Source organism: Gracilinanus agilis, chromosome 5 (assembly GCF_016433145.1).
Source record: "Gracilinanus agilis isolate LMUSP501 chromosome 5, AgileGrace, whole genome shotgun sequence".
Taxonomy (NCBI): Eukaryota; Metazoa; Chordata; class Mammalia; order Didelphimorphia; family Didelphidae; genus Gracilinanus; species Gracilinanus agilis.
In genome coordinates, this window is record NC_058134.1 from 137989253 (window position 1) to 138011971 (window position 22719).

Genomic DNA, 22719 nt, shown 5'->3' on the forward strand with positions numbered 1-22719 from the left:
ATCTGGACCCCTTCCAGTGGCTCCTTTTATTATTGAAAGCATATCAATTTAATTTTCTAGGATAGCCTCAAATTTTATAGAAAGTCTCTAAGTACTGTATAGTAAACCAGCAGTTAAGGAGTTAACAATCTTTCCCCAAGCTGAAAAAAGCAGAAATTAGCAGAATCTGCTCAGGATCTTTTTTTCCCTACTTTTAAGACATCCCAAGGACACTGTGGGGGTAGTTCCAGATGAATTCCATTCTCACTTAAGTACTTTTCAAAGACTAAATACATCCTGCAATCTTAAAGGCTTCTTCAACATATCTTTTGAAGTATGGAAGCTTTTTACTAAAATATCATTTAGATAAAGTGAGACTCTTTTTTCAACCTTGGATGTTGTCTCATCAGGGCATAATCTTCATGAGAGAAATTTTTTGTACGCCATATACAAAGCATGAGGTAACTCTTTAACCCTGGGTGTCTATGCAGCTGTAAACTCAATTGTGCTTTGTAAGAAACTACTCTTTGAAAGGTATATAATAAAAAAAAAAGCTCAGAGACTTTTTGGAGCAGTCTTGAGCTAACCATTAGCCTGGCTGTTCTCAATCATTCTATTTTGTCCTTATCGATTCAATGTCATCCAAAAGCCATTCAAACCCCTGTTATAGAGCTGGACCTCCTTCCAGGAGGTATTTCTGGAATCTGTATCCTTTTTAGCCTCATGATTATAAACTTCTATTATGTTATAAAATTTAGGAATTTCATGGGTTGTCCCAATGAGATCCACGGTTAATCTAAAAAGATTAGCCTAGCAGAAAAAAATGAACTAGATGAATGCATAAATAAATGGATGGGCAACTCCTTGATTTAATAATCCATTAGCACCTCTATCTTAGGCACTGTAGATGAATGATGAACTAGGCCATGCAGAAGAGCAATTATGGAGGACTACATGCCCATTTTAATGATTCCAAACTGTTCTCTGATGCAAAATCCCATCTTTTTAAAAACCAACATTTTTTGTGTTGTTATAAGGATATAAATAATGGTAGCCATTAAGTAAGCACCAAAATATGCCAGGCAATGGCCAACAGTCTAGGCTAGGTGCTAAGGCTAAAAAAACACATGAGAAATAGCTCCTATCTGTAAGGACCTCATATTCCATATAAGGAGACAACATGAGAACATAAAAATATATATAGGAGCCAAGTCAACAATCATTTATTAAGTGTTTAATTATGTATAGTCATTGTGCTAATCTAGATGTGAGGTGATAAGGACCTGCACAGTGTTGGTGGTGACAGTGTTAGAGGAAAGAAAAGGTGGAATATAAAGAGATGCTATAAAGGTAAAATTGACAGGAGTTGAGAGGGGAGAGAGTAGGAATGGATGACACCTAGGTTGTAAGCCTCTGTGACTGAGAATGATAGTGCCCTGACAATAGAAGGAAAGTTAGGAAGAAGGGAACAATGCATTTAGTACATCTATCAAACATCCAATAGACAGTTGGAGAGGTAAGACTACAGGTCAGGAGAAGGGAAAGGTTGGACAAATAAATACGAGAATCGTTTACATAAGAGATGTTGAACCCATGGGGGGGGGGGGTGTTGATGAGATCAAGTAAAATATCTCTCTAGATATATACAAAAATAAGTACATGATAAATTGAGGAGTCACTGAAGATGTTAAGGATTGGGAAAGGCTTTTGTACCAGGTGGTGTTTTGGCAGAGCTTTGAAAGAAATTATGGGTTCTAGGAGGGTAAGAAGGATGAAATCAAGGCATCAAGTCAGGAGAATGTTATGTGTTATAAACAGAAAGGTCAACTGGTTGAAATGAATTAATGAAGACTTATAATAAGGCTGGAAAAGGAGGTTGCGGCTACACTTCAAAAGGCTATAAATGCCAAACAAAAGAGTTTGTATTTGATTAGAGAGGTCATAAGGAGCCACAAGAATTTATAAGTAGAAGAGTGACATGTTTTGAGAGGCAGCTAGGTGGCTCAGTGGAGATATCTATTTAATTTACCTTAATTTACTGTAGAAGAAAATGGCAAACGACTCCAGTACCTTTATCAAGAAAACCCAAAAAGGGATCACAAAGAGTTAGACACCACTAAATAACAAGTTAGATGGAAATGAGGCACCTATACCAAGGTACTAACTCTATGAATGGAGAAAAGGCAATGGATGACAGAAATATTAGAGGCAAAACTATAAAGACTTTGCAACTAATTGGATATTTTGGTTGAAGAAAGTAAGAAACTGTGAGACTCTAAAGTTGCAAATTAGGGGTAGCTGGGTGGCTCAGTGGATTGAGAGCCAGGCCTAGAGAAAGGAGGTCCTACAGATACTTCCTAGCTGTGTGACCCTGGGCAAGTCACTTGGCCGCCACTGTCTAGTCCTTACCACTCTTCTGCCTTGGAACCAATACACAGTATTGATTCTAAGATGGAAGATAAGAATTTTAAAAATAAAGTTGCAAACTAGCAATACTAGAAGGATGGTACATATGCTCAAAAGAAATGGAAGTTCAGATAAGGGGTGAGTGTACCAGTCTTTGAATAATCAAAACTACAAGTGACTCAAGGCCAATGCAAAAACTAACATTGGTCTTGGGCTAACATTACAGCATAAAAAGCATAAAAACTTTATCAAGACCATATGTGACCAAAAAGAAATGTGCAGGTCATATAACAAGAACAAGATGTAGTGATGCAACAAAAAGAAAGCTACATTTAGAGTCAGGAATGCCAGTGAGTTCAAGTCTATCTTTTTCTCTTATTGGGTGATGATGGGCACATTTAGTCTTTTGAGGCCTCTATTTTCTCATATGTAAAATGAATGGAGAGGCTTGGACTAGACAACCTGAGATTCCTTGAAGTTCTAAGTCTAAAATTCTGTGATACCAGACATGTACTATACTGATATTCAAGAAGTATCCATAGGGGGCAGCTGGGTAGCTCAGTGGATTGACAGTCAGGCCTAGAGACAGGAGGTCCTAGGTTCAAATCTGGCCTCAGACACTTCCCAGCTGTGTGACCTGTAATGCAAAAGATGCAAGAGAGGTTTTTGCTCTTGCAGGGGGCCAACTGAAAACTTCTGGCAGTTAGAAGCCTTAGAATTCTGAGAGGAGTCAGTTGGTTCCTGAGCCTTAAACAGAGCGGAAGGATCAACTAGAGCTCTGCTTTGACTTTTGATTTTGCTTTCGGCCTGTGCTTTGTCTCTGGACAATTTGAACATAGCTAATTTCTCTGGACCTCTCCCTGACCTTCTTCATACTATTTCCCTGTTTCCCTGCCTGTTTTCCTGGGGCTCTGGGAGGCAGGGTGGCTTTTGGGTTTTAGTGAATAGATTTTGTGGGTTTAGTTTCCGCAATAGGTAAGTAGGACATCCTTGAATTCAAACTATCCCTTTAGTATACCCTCTACTTTAAAAGCAGCCAAATCTTCCCGGGCTGAGAGAAGCAAGTCCTCTCTCAGTCTAACCTATTCCTGTGACCCTCCCCCATCTTGAGTTTCTCCCCAGCAGCTGTCAGAAACCCCAAACCCCTCTCTCCTTCCTGACCAACCCTGAACATTAATAAATCCCTTTGTTACCTAATCAAACCCTCTGGAGAATCATTGTGTTGAAGAATTGGACAAGAGTTGAAAGGGAAGGAATATTCTCTTTATTTCCTGGGAGAAACTGGAGGCATCCATCTTGGGAGGAAGTAGTTGGCCAACACTTCCTCCTGAATCCCTTCAGTTTCACTGACAGGAAGGATTCTTGCCACTTCTTTGAGGACTTGAGAAACTGACAAGAAAGCCCTCAAGTCATATTTCAATTTTTGACTGGCCCTATTCCTTGTGGCTGTAGAAGTACCTTTCCGGCTTGGAAGGATTCAGCCTATTACCCACAGTATCCTCTGTCTCTAGCTTGGGTACCTAGTCTGTGTTAGCTGCCTCTCCTGAACACCTCACCCTGCACCCTTACCTTACCATCTTAATACCCCCTTGTCCATTACTCCCTAAACTCAGCCATCCCTTTCATTCCTCTCCTATCACCACAATCACTTTTTACCCCTCCGTCACTCAGCAAGGGAAGGAGAGCACCCCCCAACTTTAGTGTCCCTCTTTATATCCATTACAGACCCTGGGCAAGTCACTTGACCCTCATTGCCCACCCTTACCACTCTTCCACCTAGGAGCCAATACACAGAAGTTAAGGGTTTAAAAAAAAAAAGTATCCATATAATGCCTCTAACAGGATTATGGGAAAATAAAGACAAAAACAGTAAAATGAGAAGGCTTTGGATGGGTTTTGCTTTGCATTCCTTGAAGGAGTACACAACTTTGTAGAATTACAGATCCACTTAAATATAAAAATATATACCAGGGGGCAGCTGGGTAGCTCAGTGGACTGAGAGTCAGGCCTAGAGATGGGAGGTCCTAGGTTCAAATCTGGCCTCAGAAACTTCCCAGCTGTGTGATCCTAGGCAAGTCACGTGACCCCCCATTGCCTACCCTTACCTCTCTTCTGCCTTGGAGCCAATACACAGAAGTTATGGGCTTAAAAAAAATTAAATAAAAAAAAGAAGTATATACCAGTGATTCCCAAAGTGGGCGCTACTGCCCCCTGGTCGGTGTTGCAGCAATCCAGGGAGGCGGTGATGGCCACACTTTTTTTGAATTACATTCTATTCTGAGTCCAATAAATTGTTTCATAATTTCCAGGGGACGCTAAGTAATATTTTTTCTGGAAAGGGGTGGTAGGTCAAAAAAAGTTTGGGAACCACTGGTATATACAGATTGGTCAACATTAGTCCTCTAACTACCTTGAAAATTGTTTTTAAAAACCTGATAATTTGTCAATTTTATATTTTTCTAATAGAAGTAAATCATGCACTTTGTCAAATTCAATAATTTTTTTGGGTGGTTGAATTATGGATAAAAACAAATTTGCCACAATATTTTAAAGAAAAAGTGCTTGTTATTCAAAAAAGGCAGCTAAGTCAGTAAAAGTTAAAGAGTTAAAATCTGTATTGCTTATAATTTTAGAGACAGATCTTAAAGATTATTTAGTTTAGTCCTCCTTATTTGACAGTAAACCTCTCTGCTAGTGTAAGTAAGCAAATGCCTAAGATAAAATATGTATTTTCTTAAAATTTCTACTACTACTTAATCCAGGAAGGTGACATAAGACTCTGCAGATAAATCAATCTTTCAAGACTAAGATCACTTCTAGTTCCAATTACATATTTATAAAATTAAATAAAAAATACTTATACAAACTGCTCATTACTTAATTTCACTACCAAAAATTATCTAGTCAAAATAACATTATATAAGTTATTTGAAGTGGCTCTCAGACAAGATTAAACCATTTTCCTGATTATCAAAATTGGACTAAAAATCTTACAAAGTAGATTGCTAAGTTCTGCCCCCTTTGTGACACTTTTTTCAAAATTATAAAGTTCAAGTTGACCCTCGAATGAGGCTAAGGTATCTAAAGGTAACTGTACAAATGTATAAACTATGAAATACTAATCCCCCTTCTACTTTCTGCCTCAAACCCAAATTTCAAAATAGTAAAATATCAATAGCAATCCCTGCCTACACTTAACAATTTCTAGTAGCCAGGAATCCTATAAATGACATTTCAAATATACTGGCAAGAGAAGAAAAATAAGAAATCTTATACAAGAAATGGAAACAATTCCTATCATAGCTCTTATTTCCTGAGGGTTTCTCTGGGCAGCAAAAGTTCTCCTCACTTCACACTCACTACTACATATTTCCATACTCCCCACAGATGTCCACTGATGATAAAGCAGGTGAGAGCAGCATTATTCATCTGATGTTGTTAGCCTTGTCCTTTAAGCATGTACCCATCTCCAAAACTGATAGTCAAATCTCTTAAAAATCTAAATTTCATGGATCATTTGATGAAATAATACTTTCAAAATGACTGCTTAAGAGTTCTAATACCTAATGCCATAAATATTTAATAAATATTGTTGAATAAAGTAAAAAAAGGTCTACTTTTAAAATTCTCTTAATTTCATGTCCAATACCAATGTTTTCATGCCTTTACAAAGTTTTTCTAAGCCTCTATTTTCCCTGAAAGTAAATGTCAGATCCAGTTTGTTTTCCTTTATTTTCTCCAATCTCTCTACTTTGATAATACAGTATTTGCAACACCCAGAATATCTTATCTTTTTTCCTACTTCATAAAAAGTAATGAGTAATCAAAATTTATCTTTAACTAGATAGTATTTTGGGGTTGAACATGTGTTTCTATGACCAATGGATTGGGAGATTTTTGTTTCCATATAAGGGGAAAAAATGCAAACAATTAGAACTATCCAAAAAATGGAATGGTTGTTCTGGGAGGTAATGAAGACCTACCACTGGACTTCCTGAAGTAGAAGCTAAATAAGTATCTAATGGAGAGGGATTTAAATTTATGCTTCTGATGGGACTCAAAAAACTCCAGTAGCTTCTCCAAGATCAAATATATAATCTTTCTTTGGAGTTCAAAGTTCTTCATTATCTGCCTTCTCTTCCATTCTTTTTATACCTTACCCTTCCCCAAACTTTTCAATGCAATAACACTGGACTCTTTATAGTTCCTTGAACAAAGCAGTCATCTCCTGACTCTATGCATTTTCAATGGCTCTTGTTCATACCTGGAATGTTCTACCTACCCATATCTACCACCTGGTTTTCATCAAGTTGCAACTAAATTATCTTCTATAAGGAAGTTTTCCTTATCATTCTTTATTCTATGGCCTTCCTTCTATTAATTATTTTTCCAATTTATACTTTCCTCTACACTTTAAGTAAAAAAGAGTCTTAATAAGTTGCTGCAGCTCCAAACTTGGCTAGGCCAATCATTGAATTTATAGGCATGAAGTTTGGTTTCAGGCTATATTAAAATCTTTTCATTTTGGAAAGATCTTTTAGTTTGTTTTGAACCCAGGTCACCTCTATGCTATGATGGAGCAATGGAGGACTTGAACATTTGTTCTTTATAGGAGATAATATTTGGTTAAAAAAAAAAAGCCAAGGACATATTATCATTTGGCCATCTGTTCATTATTGTATGCTACAGATTGGCAGAACTTGTTTTACATTCTTTTGCAATCCACCAAGAACATAGGTTCACCAAGAATAGGGATTTCTCTGACAAATCATTCTATCAAAACACCGACATTAAGCAATCATTAATATTACATTTGATTATAAGGGTAATGTTTTAACTCCCATAAAATCCTAAAAGAATATATACTCAGGTTACTCAGGTATGTAAAGGACCTTTGAGGTCATTTTTATTCAACCCCTTATTTTATAGTTAAATAAACTGAGGCCCAGAGAAGCTAGTTAAGTGACTTGGGCAGAAATGGGATTGAACCCAGGTCTTCTGACACCATACCTAGCACTCTTTCCTTGTACCCAACCTCGTGTGAAGAGATCATCACTGAGCTGGCTGCAGAATGATTAATTTTTTTTTTGTCACAGTAATTCTTAAAAAGATCATCTCTTAAATAATAGAAGGATTTTGACCTGCTTCTGTAGGGGGTGCACCAACACTAAAGAAATTACATATACTTGTTATGTAGAAATGATGTAGACCCATTTATAGCTGCACTTTTTGTGGTGGCAAAAAACTGGAAAATGAGGGTATGTCCTTCAATTGGGGAATGGCTGAACAAATTGTGGTATATGCTGGTGATGGAATACTATTGTGCTCAAAGGAATAATAAACTAGAGGAATTCCAGGTGAACTGGAAAGACCTCCAGGAACTGATGCAGAGCGAAAGGAGCAGAGCCAGAAGAACAATGTACACAGAGACTGATATACTATGGTAAAATTGAATGCAATGTACTTCTGTACCAGCAGCAATGCAATGGCACAGGACAGCTCTGAGGGATTTATGGTAAAGATGCTACCCACATTCAGAGGAAGAACTGCAGTAGAGGAAACATATAAGAAAAACAACTGCTTGAACGCATGGGTTGAGGTGGACATGATTGGGGATGTAAACTCGAAACTACCACACCAATGCAATGATCAACAATTTGGAAATAGGTCTTGATCAATGACACATGTTAAAACCAGTGGAAATGTGCATCAGCCATGGGTGGGGGGAGCGCGGGGGGGGGGGGTAAAGGGGAAAGTAGGAGCATGAATCATGTAATCATGTTAAAAATGAATATTAATAAATGTTAAAAAAAAGAAAGAAATGATGTAAACCCTCCCTCTCAAGAGTTACAACCTCCCCAACTTTCATTTCAACATTTTAGTTAGATACTCAGAAAAAACATACAACAATGAAGCTGAAAATTCAATAAATGAAACTGAGAAAGAAGGATAGAGAAAACTCTGGCATGTTTGTATAAAGTAGGGAAAGAGCTAGGGTAGGGAGGATTTTTAAGAAGATATTTTATTTTCCCAATTACATGTAATAATATTCAACATATGCTTTCCAAACTTTTAAGACCCCTTCCCCCAGATGGCAAGCAATTTGATTAGGGTTATACATGTACTGTCATGCAAAACACATTTCCATATTTTGGTCACTGTTGTAAGAGAATACTCATATAAAACCAACCTCCCTAAATAAAAAGACAAATAAACTAAAGTTTAAAACAGTATGCTCTGATCTGTATTTGGACATCAACTTGGGAGTTGGATAGCATTTTTTTTTTTTTAATTTTAAACCCTTAACTTCTGTGTATTGACTTATAGGTGGAAGATTGGTAAGGGTAGGCAATGGGGGTCAAGTGACTTGCCCAGGGTCACACAGCTGGGAAGTGTCTGAGGCCGGACTTGAACCTAGGACCTCCAGTCTCTAGGCCTGGCTCTCAATCCACTGAGCTACCCAGCTGCCCCATTGGATAGCATTTTTTGTCTTAAGTCCTTTAGAATTGTCCTGGATGAGAGTAGCTAATTCTTTCACAGTTGATCATCCTACAGTAATATTGCTCTTATTTTCTACTTGTATATTGTAGACCAGTGATTCCCAAAGGGGGCACTACCACCCCCTGGTAGGTGCTGCAGTGATTCAGGGAGGTGGTGATGGCCACACTTTTTTTGTATTACATTCTATTCTGAGTTCAATAAATAGTTTCATAATTTCCAGGGGGCGCTAAGTAATATTTTTTCTGGAAAGGGGGCGGTAGGCCAAAAAAGTTTGGGAACCACTATTGTAGACTATAGTCTCCTGGTTCTGCTAATTTCACTCTTCATCATTCATGTGGGTCTTTCCTGCTTTTCTAAAATCATCCTGCTTATTGCTTCTCATAGCACAATAGTATTCCATCACCATCATAAACTACATTTGTTCAGCCATTTCCCAATTGATGAACATACCCTCAATTTCCAATTCTTTGCTACCACAAAAAGAGCTGCTATAAATATTTTTACATAAACAGGTTTGTGTCATTCTCCCTTTAAAATCTCTTTGGGATACAGACTTAGTAGTGATATTACAGAAACAAAGGGTATATGCACAGTTTTATAGTTCTTTGGACACAGTTCCAAATTGCCTTCCAGAATGACTGGTTCAGTTCACAACTACATCAAAAATGCATTAGGGTCTCAATTTTGTCACATTCCCTCCAACATTATTTTCCTTTACTGTCATATTGGCCAGTCAGATAGGTGTGAGGTGGTATCTCAGAGTTGTTTTGATTTGCATTTCTCTAATTATAAGAGATTTAGAACATTTTTTCACGTGCTTATTGATAGTTTTGATCTTTTTATCTGAAAATTGTCTATTCATGTCCCTTGCCCATTTATCAATTGGGGAATGGCTTGATTTTTTTATACAATTGATTTAGCTCCTTATAAATTTGAGTAATTAAGACTTTTGTCAGGATCCTCTGAATTCTTATGGCACTTTATATTTCATCTTCAACAAACATTTATTAAATTACTTCTTATGTCAGTGCTCTGGAGATGCAAATAGCAAGACAAAAATTGCCCTTTCCCTGAAGGAGAGAATAATATTGGATTATTTACCATTTGGGGGATATAGAATGTTATTATTTCTAATAATATTGCTGCTGCCTTTTCTTGTTACTATTTATACCCATTTCCCCCCCTCCTGCTACTTTTTAAGCACCTAGAAGGCAAGATCTAACCATCATCTTTCTGTTCCTTATAGTAGTGCCTTTAATACAGATGCCTAAATTGCTTTTTTAAATGAATTATGAATTTATAATGGGAAGAAAAGGAAAATATAATAGGTAGAACCTAAAAAATTAGTTGTGCTATGTGGCCAGCTTTTGGAAAAGAGTAGGGATGGAAGGAATCAACATTTTTTCCCCTAAATTGTGTTTCATAACCAAAAGACTCATACACAGTCAAATGAAGTGCTTCATACACTTTGAGATGCAGATGGTGTTGCTGGTTATAATCCAATCACAAACATTTTTTGTTGCTGTGAAATCATTCACATTACTTAAAACTATTTTTTAAATATTTCTGACTATTTGTCATTTATATTTGTATTTATATATCATAGAAAGTAGGATCAGGATCTTTTCAAGGAGTATCTTAATCTTTAGTTTTACTATTCCATTGAATGTTTAAGTTCTATAACTTAGACAGATGGAAAAATCAAGATACTTTGTTTTTATCAGTAGATTATATTCACAAGTACATGAAGAAATTTTGAGGACCTTTTGCTAAGTGAAACTTAATTTTTTCTATTAGTTGATAAGTAATAACTTATAGTTATTTAAGGCTTGCAAAGTGCTATCCTTGCAGTAGCACTATGATTTAGATCAGTGGTTCCCAAACTTTTTTGGCCTACAGCCCCCTTTCCAGAAAAAATATTACTTAGGGCCCCTGGAAATTAATTTTTTTAAAGTTTAATAGCAATTAATAGGAAAGATAAATGCACCTGTAGCCATCACCACCACCCCTGGATCACTGCAGCACCCACCAGGGGGTGGTGGCGCCCACTATGGGAATCACTGATTTAGATAATGCAAGCATTACTTTCATTTTACAGTGAGAAAACTAAGGCTCAGACAATTTCAGTTTGATTGCTTGCTTCATTTTCCCTATTGTTTAATTCTTTGAAGGGTAAGAACAGGTCTTACTTATATATTCCTTTAGATGATATACTTATATGGGCTTTGGGGGCTATAAAAATGATAACTTTTTAAAGGAAAAAGTTGGTGGTATTGACTTTAGGACTATCATTAAAGCCTGTATTTGTTAAGCCTTAATAGTGTTTACAATTGCATTCAACACAATTAATGATCAATGATGGCTTATTTACAAAGAAAATTAATCCTTATACTAGACCTTAAGAATCTTGGAGTTTATGAATGCATGCACCCTCTCTTGATACAGATCATAACCCCTCTTAAAAACATCTTCTCTAAATGCAAATTAAAACAACTTTGAGATATCACCTCACACCTATCTGACTGGCCAATATGACGTTAAAGGAAAGTAATTAATGTTGGAGGGAATGTGGCAAAATTGAGACCTTAATACACTGTCTGTCTCTGTCTCTCTCTTTCATTTATTCCTTTATTATTACACACCTCACACCTAGCAGATTGGCTAACATGACAGCAAAGGAAAGTGATAAATGTTGGAGGGGTTGTGGCAAAATAGGGACATTAATGCAAATAGGGACATTAATGCATTGCTGCTGGAGTTGTGAATTGATCCAACCATTTTGGATGGCAATTTGGAGCTATGCCCAAAGGGCTTTAAAAGACTGCCTACCCTTTGATCCAGCCATACCACTGCAGGGTTTATACCCCAAAGAGATCATAAGGAAAGCTGCGCTCTTTCTGGTGGCAAAAAGTTGGAAAATGAGGGAATGTCCTTCATTTGGGGAATTCCTGAACAAATGGTGGTATCTGCAGGTGATGGAATACTATTGTGCTCAAAGGAATAATGAACTGGAGGAATTCCATGTGAACTGGAACGACTTCCAGGAATTGATGCGGAGTAAAAGGGGCAGAACCAGAACATTACACACAGAGAAGGATACTCTGTGGCACAATCGAATGTAATGGAATCTACTAGCAGCAATGCAGTGATCCAAGACATTTCTGAGGGACCTATGAAAAAGAATGCTATTCACATCCAGAGAAAGAACTGTGGGAGCAGAAACAAAGAAGAAAAACAGTTGAACACATGGGTTGATGGGGATATGATGGGGGATGTAGACTCTAAATGATCAGCCTAGTGCAAATATCAATAATGTGGAAATAGGTCTTGATCAATGACACATGTAAAACCAGTGGAATTGCTCCTGGCTATGGGAGGGAGGGTGTGAGGAGGGGAGGGAAAGAACATGAATCATGTAACCATGGAAAAATGTTCTTAATCAATTAAAAGAAATTTTAAAAAAAGAATTCAGAGGATCAAAAATTTCTAATTGTCTTGGAGTAAACAGAAATAAGATAGGACATATTCTAATTGGTTCTTAAAAGAATTATCAATTTTTAAAATAACCAATATTTTAGGGACAGGAAGGAAAAAATAAGAAAACTTTCCAGGTATAGAAGTATCACTAACAAAAGTAAGAGACAAGAAAGTACAAAGCATGTTTAGTAAATGGCCAGTATTCTCAGGAGAGGTTAGAAAAGTGCTTTGTAAATTTTAAACTACTATGTTCAGAATAGTAAAGCAGAAGTGATACGACTGGAAAGGTTGGTTGAAAGGAGATTCTGTAAGGCTTTAAACTGCCAGGCTAAGAATATTAGAAGTTATTTGGGAGATAGCAAAGGAGTGTCAATATCAAAGCATTGCTTTGCAAAGATTAATCTGGTGGTGGTATGAAGGTGAAGAGACTAAAAGCTAGGATACCAGAAAGAAGGCTATTGTCATAGTCAGGAATGGGATAATAAAGACCAGAATCTGAATGGCTGACAAATGAGAAGAGGGACAGGGCAGAGAGAGACAGATAGCAACACAAGACTTGGTTACTGAGAGGATACAAGAAAACAAGGGAAAAATAGATGACTTGAAATTTATAGGTCTGAGTGATGGGAGGCAATAATGCAAATTGGTATTTTTGGATAAGGGGCTAGTTTTAGAGATTATAAACTTGCTTTTAGATATGGTAATTTTGAGATATGGGAAGGGTATATCTATGTAAAATTGCCTAAACAGTTTAAGTGTGTGACAGGAGATCCATGAGAAAAGACAAAGATTAGAAACAAAAAACTGAGAGTTCTTCATGTATAAATGATAGTAGAAAACATGGATGGATGGAATCATTACAAAAAAATGTAAAAAAAGAAAAGGGATTTTTCAGTTATTGTTTAAGGTACTTTCTTGAATTTCCTCATTATTATCAATTTCAGAGAAGTTGGACTTGATTTGGAAATCAGGAAGATCTGTACTTGAATCTCAACTTAGACATTTACATTTACTAGTTGTATGACCCTGAGAAAATAATTTAATCTCTCCAGGTCTGACCTTGAAGGTCTCTTTCAATTCTATATCTATGATCTTAAATGTTTGGTATGGTTCTTTTTGTAAGCCTAAAATCACAAACCTTCAAAGTGAAGATCTCACTAAATAGTTTCACAAGCTGATAGAAGAGAGCTGACCCTTCATAGTCTAGGAACCAAAGGATTAAAATTGTGCTGAATTCCTTCATATGAATGCAGTAGTGACTCCAGGGAACAAAAGTTGGCCAGTACCCATCTATATGACCCTTCATATTTCTGCTGTTACTTTTGGTTAGGTAGAGATGATTCCCAGAATAGATTATATCCCCTACTCTGTGGCAGCTGTAAGAGAACCTTTAAAGTAAGGATTCTTAACTTTTTTGGGGGGCACAGATTTCTTTTTGCTGTCTGGTGAAGCCTAAGAACCCCTTGTCAGAATATTTTTATATGCATAAAATTAAAACATGGGATAACAATGTAAACAAATTGTAGTGAAATTCAGTTGTAAAAATGTATTTTAAAACAAGTTCATGGGCCCTAGTTTGAAGAGTCTATGTCACTGCCTTTTTCTATACAACAAGCTGTCTATGCTACCTTCTATTCTGCCCCTTCTGGGGCATATATGGATGCTGTAGGTCTGGAAATTTCCATGCAAGACACTTCCAATTTACTAGTTAACTATCATCTCAAAGATGGGAACCCAGTAGTATCTTGACTACCCAATATGAATCATCTAAGTAACCCTTAAGCATGAAGTGAAAGTGAACCCAGGAAACCCAGTGATTAAGTAGCTTGACACAATTCCATATAGAACCAACATAAACTCTTTCTTCCCCATGGACCCAAGATCATTATGACTGAACATTAGCATGGGTGACCCTGCGCGCGTGTATGTGTGTGTCCTTTTCCTAGAGTATCTTCTGCTAAGACAAAACAGGTCTTTCATCATTGACTATAACTTTTAATTCTATGAAGACCCTTTAGATTCAGCAATGGCAATGGTCCCCAAAAGGCTTTTTGCTTTTGTGCTGGTGTTATTGAACAAAAACTATGTGTGTGTGTATGTATATATGTATATGTGTATATGTATATATATATGTATGTATAAAAGTTACCCAAAAAAGAAGAAATATTTTGAAAACTCCCATGTAAGGCCTAGATAGATAGAGATAGAGATAGAGATAGAGATAGAGAGGACCTGAAATAGAAGTTATAATGTTGGGGGCAGCTGGGTAGCTCAGTGGATTGAGAGTCAGGCCTAGAGAAAGGAAGTCCCAGGGTCAAATCTGGTCTCAGACACTTCATAGCTGTGTGACCCTGGGCAAGTCACTTAACCCTCATTGCCTAGCCCTTACCATTTTTCTTGGAAAATATACATAGTCTTGGAACCAATACACAGTATTGATTCTAATGCCAAAGGAAAGGGTTTAAATAAAAAGTTATAATGTTAGCACAAATAACATTTTAAAAGTGGAACTTTAAAAACAATTATTAAATAAATTACTAATTATAGAAGATAGCACTTTGTTTTTATTTATGATTTTTTTAAGAAGGAGATTGCTTTCCCTCTTATCAACATAAGGTAATATAAGTAAAAGCAGAAAAAGAAAATTGTATTTTTTTTTCGCTGACTCACAATAAATAAAAGAGGAAGTACCTGAAATTACTAAAGATAACTTTGTTTTGAGAGACAATATGGCATAGTTCTAGTACATAGAGGGGTGGGGGTAAAATCAGGAAAAACCTGGATTCAAGTTAAACCTCTGGCACAGAGGGCAGTAGTATGCTGTGTATGACAAGCCATTTAACTTTTTCAGTGCCCCAGGCAGGCAACTTTCTAAAACTCTTCCATAAAGGCTTATCTAATTGCCCCCTCCCAAGCAGTTATATATTACAGAGATTCATGTATGTCATATATACCTCACTAGATAATAAACTCTAGGAAGTCAGGGATCTAATCTTTTATCCAAACTTTTTTCTTCTACAATACATCTCTGTCTTTAAACCATGTCTGATGAATTGAATTGCTCTTAACTGTAGATTTGGCACTAGCTATCATTACTGTTACAATTAATGTCTTCTAAGTTTAAAAGTTAGGATAAAAGAAATTCAGGGAAATACTCTTGAAAACTACAAAATAGGAAGCAAAAGTAACAAAATAATTAAATAATCCCTAAACCAAGATATTATGGTAGAGAATTCTCTATGAGGACCTCTCTCAACCCATGTTAAGTGAGCAGCATCTTCTCTGAAATTATAGTCTTAGAGTTGCCTAGAGCACTGAGAAGTTAATTGCCAAGAGTCACAGAGCCAGTCTGTGTGAATGGCACATACAAAGGCAGAACTGAAACTCAGGAGCCACCCTGTCCTATCAAACAATTCTTGACTAAAGGGCTTCTACTTTCAGTTTCACAGAGCTAATACTCTTTCTAAAAATGATATGATTCAGATAACTGATCTGGAAACAAAAATATCACAACTTTCATTTAAACATTATTTGAATTTGAGTCTGAGCAATGAATGACAAGTTTATTGCAAATCTGTACATGCCTATATAAATTACTAACAGAAAATCAGTATTTAAGAAAGGAAAATATTTTTCTTTCTAAATGGAAAGACTAATTCACTTGAACCAATTTTTGTAGTAGGTTTCCATTCTGATGCTAGTTAATGAAAAAATATAGCCAAAGAATTTTTAAAGGTATTTGCTACTTTAGAATGGCAGGTCTATATTAAACACCCAGACTACAAGATCCCTCAACTATCTGGTTTCTGAGAAATCCATCAGATTATATTCTAAGTTTATTAGAGATTTTCCAAGATAGTAACGCAGAGATTCTAAAACAGTTCTTTTGACTCCAAACTAGGGGGGTAAACGGGGTAGGGGGAGGGAGGTCATCTTTCCACTCCATTTTAATTCTACTTTTCATGGGGTATGATGCAACATTGATCATCTTTTCAATGACTGCCAACTTTCCCCCCAAAATTCTAATTGCAAACTCGAACAGATAATGCAAAACTTCAGGTGTTCAGGGACAGCCTAGCACTTTTGTAGTTGTCCTTCTTTTGCTTTTTTTACCCCTACTTTTGTCATTCATTAGTCTAAACTTTAACCAAAAAATAGTAAGGAAGACAAAATGACAACCCAAAGTTTATTCTGGGTAAGAACATTCACACTGGTGAAATTAGTGGTTTAAATCAAGTCTTTGGAAATTGAATCATTTCCTTATTTGTACATTATATTGACTGATTTAGATTCCAGAGCGATCCTACCAATACTTTCCCCAATTACCCATAATAATAAAAAGTTTTTTGAGGTGGTGAGGTGAAGGGGAACACTGTCAGTTCCTCCAAACGGCCAGATAATTGTAAAGCATTTAAATCCTAGCGAAATACAGTCTTTTGTACAACGATAGACTTATAGTTACTAAAAGTCTGAAAAATCGAATGCTGGTCTTGCTCCTGTGCTGCCAAAGCATCATCCAACTGCCAAAGACAGAAAGTGAACTGCACAACTCCCCCATTTCTCAGACCATCCAGACGCCACAACATCAGCACCCTTCGGTGGTGCTGTGGGGAAATCTGGAGAGGTCGCAAGAAGGGGGGGGGGGGGGAAGCTCCTAGAAAATAGAAGGTACTTTGCACCTTCTTCGACCACAGTAACTCTAAGCATGGTAAGTCCCAATTGGCCCGGCACACCCTCAAGCCCGAACGGAAAATAAAACCCCTCGAGAAGAGGAAGGGAAAACATCGGGGGGAAGGGGAGGGGAAGAAGGATAATTGGAAAAAAAGTGGGAGTGAAGAGCAGTTCGGCCGGAGAGGGTGTCTCTCCAACCCTTCTTCCGGCTGTGCACTGCCCTCGGGGCCGCTCCCCACTCCGGATGCCACCTTCCCCTCGGTCCCAGGGCCCTGGGGCTCCGCCCGCAGCCCTGGCAGGCTTGGGGAGGGTGGGGGCCGCGGAGCAGGAGGGAGGGCCCCCAGCATCTCAGTCCACTTCCCCAGGTTGGGGCCCCTCGCCCCGACTCCAGCTTCCTATTTTGGCTGCTCCCACACCCTACAAGGAGCTGAGGGAGCAGGCGAAAGGCCTCCAGTGACTGACAGAGGCAGCGGCCGAGGCGGGCGGGCAGACAAGCGGCGGACCTTCCTCCCCAGCAGTGAGTTACGGAAAAAGCTCTCTTCCCCTAGTCTCCCAAGCTCCGGGGTTCTCAAGACTACGGGCTCGAGATGGCTCCGCCGCCTTCACTCCTCCTACCTTCTCCTCATCCGACAACTGTTCCTCCAGATCCGCCATCTTCCTTCTGGCGACAAGCGGCGGCGGCGGCGGCCACCTGACTTCCCTCTTCCCGTACGGTCCCTGGCGCCGCGCGCCCCCGCAAGGGGAGGGGCCGGGGAGCCGGAGACCCGCAGTCGCGCGCTTGCGCGTGCGCCTTCTTCCCCCACCCACCCCGTCCTACAAGAGACCGCCTCCCTCTAGTTTGGAGGATGCGCGGGCGGGTGCTGGTGCCTTGGGCCTAGATTGAGAAGGGAGGAATTCAGTGTCTCCGCCCGTCAGGAATTAGTGCTGCGGCTGTGGCTGCCTTTTTCGTTTTCACTGGGAAAGCAGATAGTTTGGTTCTCTCTTCTCCCTCCCACCCCCTTTCTCGCTTAGCCAATGAGACAACTTTCGTGGGTGGACTAGACGAGGGCGGAGGTGCTGGGAGCTGTCTCGGAGTGGAGGAGAGGCGTTGATTGCCATAAAAGGACTGGAGAAGCCGATCTTTTTTTGTCCCCAGCCCTTTTCAAACCTGCTGTGGGGGCTCTTTCGAGTCCAGCAGGCACGGGGACTAGGCTCATTCTGGAGAATGGCGGTCTGCAAAAAGTACATCCCAGACGCTCTCCCGTGTCTGATCTTTGCTGACATCTCTCGTCTATATTAGGGAGCAGTTTAGATATCCTTTGGGGGATGTAGGGTCAAGAAACATTGGTGAAGCTCCTACTGTTTGCCAGATACTACTGTTAAAAGCAACAACGGTCTTTACCCTCAACGAGTTCATGGTCTGAGGAGACAGCATGCAAATAACTATGTACAAACTAGAACAACTGGAGGCAATTTAAAGTCACCAAGCATTTATTAAGCTCCTATTACATACTGGGCATTGTAAATGCACACACACAAAAACACACAAAACCGAGATAATTTGGGGATAATCTAAGAGAAGATAATCTCCCTAGCAATAAGGGGAATTTAAAGAAAGCAAGCATTTATTAAGCACTCTAAGGTGCCAGGTACAATAGAATACCAAGGGGGAAAAATGCTAAAAAACAGTCCTTTCTCTATGGGACCATGCAGTCTTATGGGGGATGGGGTCGAAGGCAATAAGTAAAACACTGGTTTATTAAGTGCTTAATCCATTAAGGACATAAGATTTGTTTGCAATTAAAAACAATTCAAATTGGGAGGCGAAATTTTATGAGAAGTACAAAGAGGCGTTATGAAAGTTCACAGAAGGAAAGGAGCTCTTGAAAGGGTAAGGTAACCAGGGAAGTCTCCACTCAGGAAGTGGCATTTGAGCTGATAAACGGAGTTTACTGAAGGTCGGGTGCTGGGGATTGAGGGAAAAGGAAGTAGGTTTCTAAGCTAAAGGATTCCAATGAGCTAAGGTATGCAGGTAAGAAGGCTATGTCTGGGCTACTGATGCCCGGAGCAGTGAATGGACAAGTTAGGTCAGAGTGTAAGAAAGACCCTGGGGAAACTTCATAGAAAGGTCCTCAGAGACCAAATAGCCTAACAAATCACACAATTACAAATTATAAAAACTCCCACTACAGCATCTCTTAAAAACCGAACCTTCCCTTGAAGACTTACAGTGAAAGGAAATCTATACTATCTCCTGAAGAAGGAAGACTATTCTACTTTTGGCTCTAGCTGCTAAGGAAGGAGAGCTGAAGCACTGGGCTTGGCATCAAGAAGATTCATCTTCACGAGTTTGAATCTGGTCTCAGACACATCCTAGCCTTGGGACCCTGAGCCAGTCATTTAACCCCAATTGCCAAGCCTTTACTACTGATTCTAAGACAGAAGGTAATGGTTTAAAAAAAAAAAAAAGGGGGAGGGGGGATATGTGACCACGATTTTCAGTTTCTCCACTCTTCAATGGAGATTACGACTGCCATACCTCACCGGCTGTAAGGATTAAATGAAATAATGTAAAGAAAGATTTTGCAAACTGTAAAATACTTTATAATTTTTATCTCCTCTTATGACCTTGGTCTCCAAGGTGAAATAAGGCCATAAAGGTAGCCTGAAGTTAGATTGTATAAAGCCTTGAATGAGTCTAAGAAATTGACGCCTATAGGGGAGTGATACAGGTAAACCTGTGCTGTTGGATGATTCACAGGGTAGGCAGTTCTTGGATTTACCAGAGGGAGAAAACAAATGAAGGCAGGGGAGACTAGAATAGTAGAACAAGGGACAGGACTTAGGTAGGGCGGTGCCAGTAAATTGAGGAGGAGGGAACAGATTTTTAGAGGTAGGATGATTAGGATTTGGACAGATTGGATAGAGTGGGTGAGAGAGAGGGAGGCATCAAAGGCTGACTAGAATGATGGTAAATTTGAGCACAGTGCTGATAATTAGCACAATGCTAATAAGGTTAAAAGTTTCAACACTATACTTTACCTTTGCTTACTTTTGCTATTACTGCTTTCATTCTTAACTCCTGTCAACTATGGGATGGTCCTGACAAGATAGTCTGAATTGATCAATGAAAATGCATTACCACTAACACATAATATATAGCATAATAACTGATATACATTTTATTATTTATTTATTTTTGGGAAGATCTGTACCTTCTGTCTTAGAATCAATACTGTATATTGGTTCCAAGGCAGAAGAGCAGTAAAGGCTAGGCAGTGGGGGTTAAGGTGCCCAGGGTCACACAGCTAGGAAGTGTCTGAGGCCAGATTTAAACCTAGAATTGCCCATCTCTTAATCCAATGAGCCACCTGCATTTATACACACATACATACACATACACATGTGTATTCACTTCGCTCAAGTGAAAAACATATATAAAAGTACTTAACTTTTTTAGCATTTAACTTTTAACTTACAGTTGCATAGTTCTTTGAAGTTTGCAACACATTCTTAGAATACCCCTATGAGACAGGCAAGAGATTATTTTCTATATTTTAGAGATAAGTAAATAAGTTCAAACGAGAGGCTCATTATTATAATCACAAAGTGATTATTCCTTAGCCACAACAAATAAAAGTATTAAAGGAGATTATAGAGTTTTATTGATAAGTTGCCATTGATACCTTCATTTTTTAAGTTTATTTCTCTTTATAAAATGGAGGTTCGAATCCTGGGTCTACCACTTATTAGATGTATGACACTGGGCAAATCATTTTACCTATCTTGAATCTCAGTTTCGTCGCCTGGAAAATAGGGACAATAATCCTGTGGTGATGAAATGTGGTGATGAAAGCAAAATCCAAAGAATACAAATAAATGCTATGATAATAGAGATAAGGGATTTATAGTGACCTATGTGTGCTCTTAACAACTCTTTCTTAGAATTAGGATTATGAGTGAGATCTGTAACCACAGAATAATAGCTAGACTAATTGTTACACAAAATGTGGAAACCTATAACTTTGTCTTTATTAGCACTGGGCTCTAATTTATTATCATCCTAGTTGGCAGATAACCTTGGTGTTTCATATATATGGATGGGGGGGATGAGAAGGAAGATTTATGTATATATTATATGAGGCAACATGTTATAATGGATAAAAAGCTGAAGAAGTCAGGAAGATGTGGGTTTAAGACTTGCCTCTGACACATATGGGTTGCATGACCACAGGTGAATCACAACCTTAATTAAACATAATTGTACTTTCCAAATTAATGACGATTTTACTGAAAATAGGGCATGGATTTTGAATGATTTTACCTGAAGATTTTGCCTTCAAATCATATGTTCTGTGTCAGTGATGATGGGGCTTCTTTTGTGACCAGTTGACTTCTTTTAGGTATGAAATCTATCAGTATAGAAGGAAGCAAAGCCAACAGACCAAAGTCAACAGAGGATTCAAACCCACAACTCAGCATTATGTTCTTACTCGACTAAAGGTAAAAATAATTAGAGTAAAAAAAATGAATAAACTGCCATTTATCCTTTAAAATAACTCAATTATATAGTGTTTTTCAGAATCACTTTTCTTCTCACAACCATGTGAGATACATAATATAAATAGTATTATCACCATTATATGTGTGTTGTATAATTGGATATCTACTATATATATGTGTGTGTGTGTATATATATGTGTGTATATATATATATATGTCTCTATATATGTATATATTCAGAAATAGATATAATCTAAAAGCAGCTAGGTGGCATAGCAAATAGGGTGCCAGGCCTGGAGCCAGGAAGATCTTAAGTTCAAATCCTACCTCGGATATTAACTAGCTGTGTGATTCTGGGCAAGTCATTTAATCTGTTTGCCTCAGTTTTCTCATCTTTCAAATGAGCTGCAGAAGGAAACAGCAAACAACTTTAGTATCTTTGCCAAGAAAACTCTAAATGAGAGGATGAAGTCAGACAAAAATAAAGACTGAACAACACTATATAGTAATCTATCTCAGTGGTTCCCAAACTTTTTAGGCCTACCGCCCCCTTTTCAGAAAAAATATTACTTAGCCCCCTGGAAATTAATTTTTAAAACATTTTAATAGCAATTAATAGGAAAGATAAATGCACCTGTGGCCATCACAGCTCTCCTGGATCGCCGCAGCACCCACTAGGGGGCGGTGGCGCCCACTTTGGGAATCACTGATCTATATATTAATTACATATTTTCTGTATAATTTCTAACTATACACAAATATACACATAGTAGGACTCAAAAAAATTAAGTAATTTGTTCATGTTCACACAACTAACTGGGTCTTGGACTGATATCATGAGTCATAGGCTTAGAGGAGCCTAATATACCATTGAGCCAACACCTCCCTTTTTAGATAAGGAACCTGAGGACCAAAGGGGTAGTGATCTATTTGCCCAAGGTGGTAAGTGGCAGAAGCAGGAATCAAACTCAGATCTTCCAATTTTAAATCCAATGATCTTTTCATTACACTACAGTCCTTCTATCTTGACTCTATGAATACATATATTAGGATCTCTAGAAGGTCAAATAACTGAAAATAGGTTTTAATAGGGGAACTTAGGGGAGAGGACATAATAATACTGGTTGGGGTGTGGGAAAGTAGGTGCTTTCTGCCTTGAGGACATTAAAATACAAACTCTTTCTGAATAAGGATTATTTTTTT

The 22719-nt window shown here is 38.2% G+C and overlaps 1 protein-coding gene across 1 annotated transcript in view; it reads right to left on the reverse strand.

Moving 5' to 3' along the window:
- Positions 1-17722, reverse strand: part of CAPZA2 (capping actin protein of muscle Z-line subunit alpha 2) — a 57121-nt gene extending 39399 nt beyond the window's left edge. Inside the window, exon 1 of the mRNA XM_044677372.1 lies at positions 17650-17722. Coding sequence (XP_044533307.1) covers positions 17650-17688 — 39 coding nt within the window. The 5' untranslated portion in view covers positions 17689-17722. The remainder of the gene's footprint in view (positions 1-17649) is intronic.
- Between the last annotated feature and the right edge of the window lie 4997 nt (positions 17723-22719).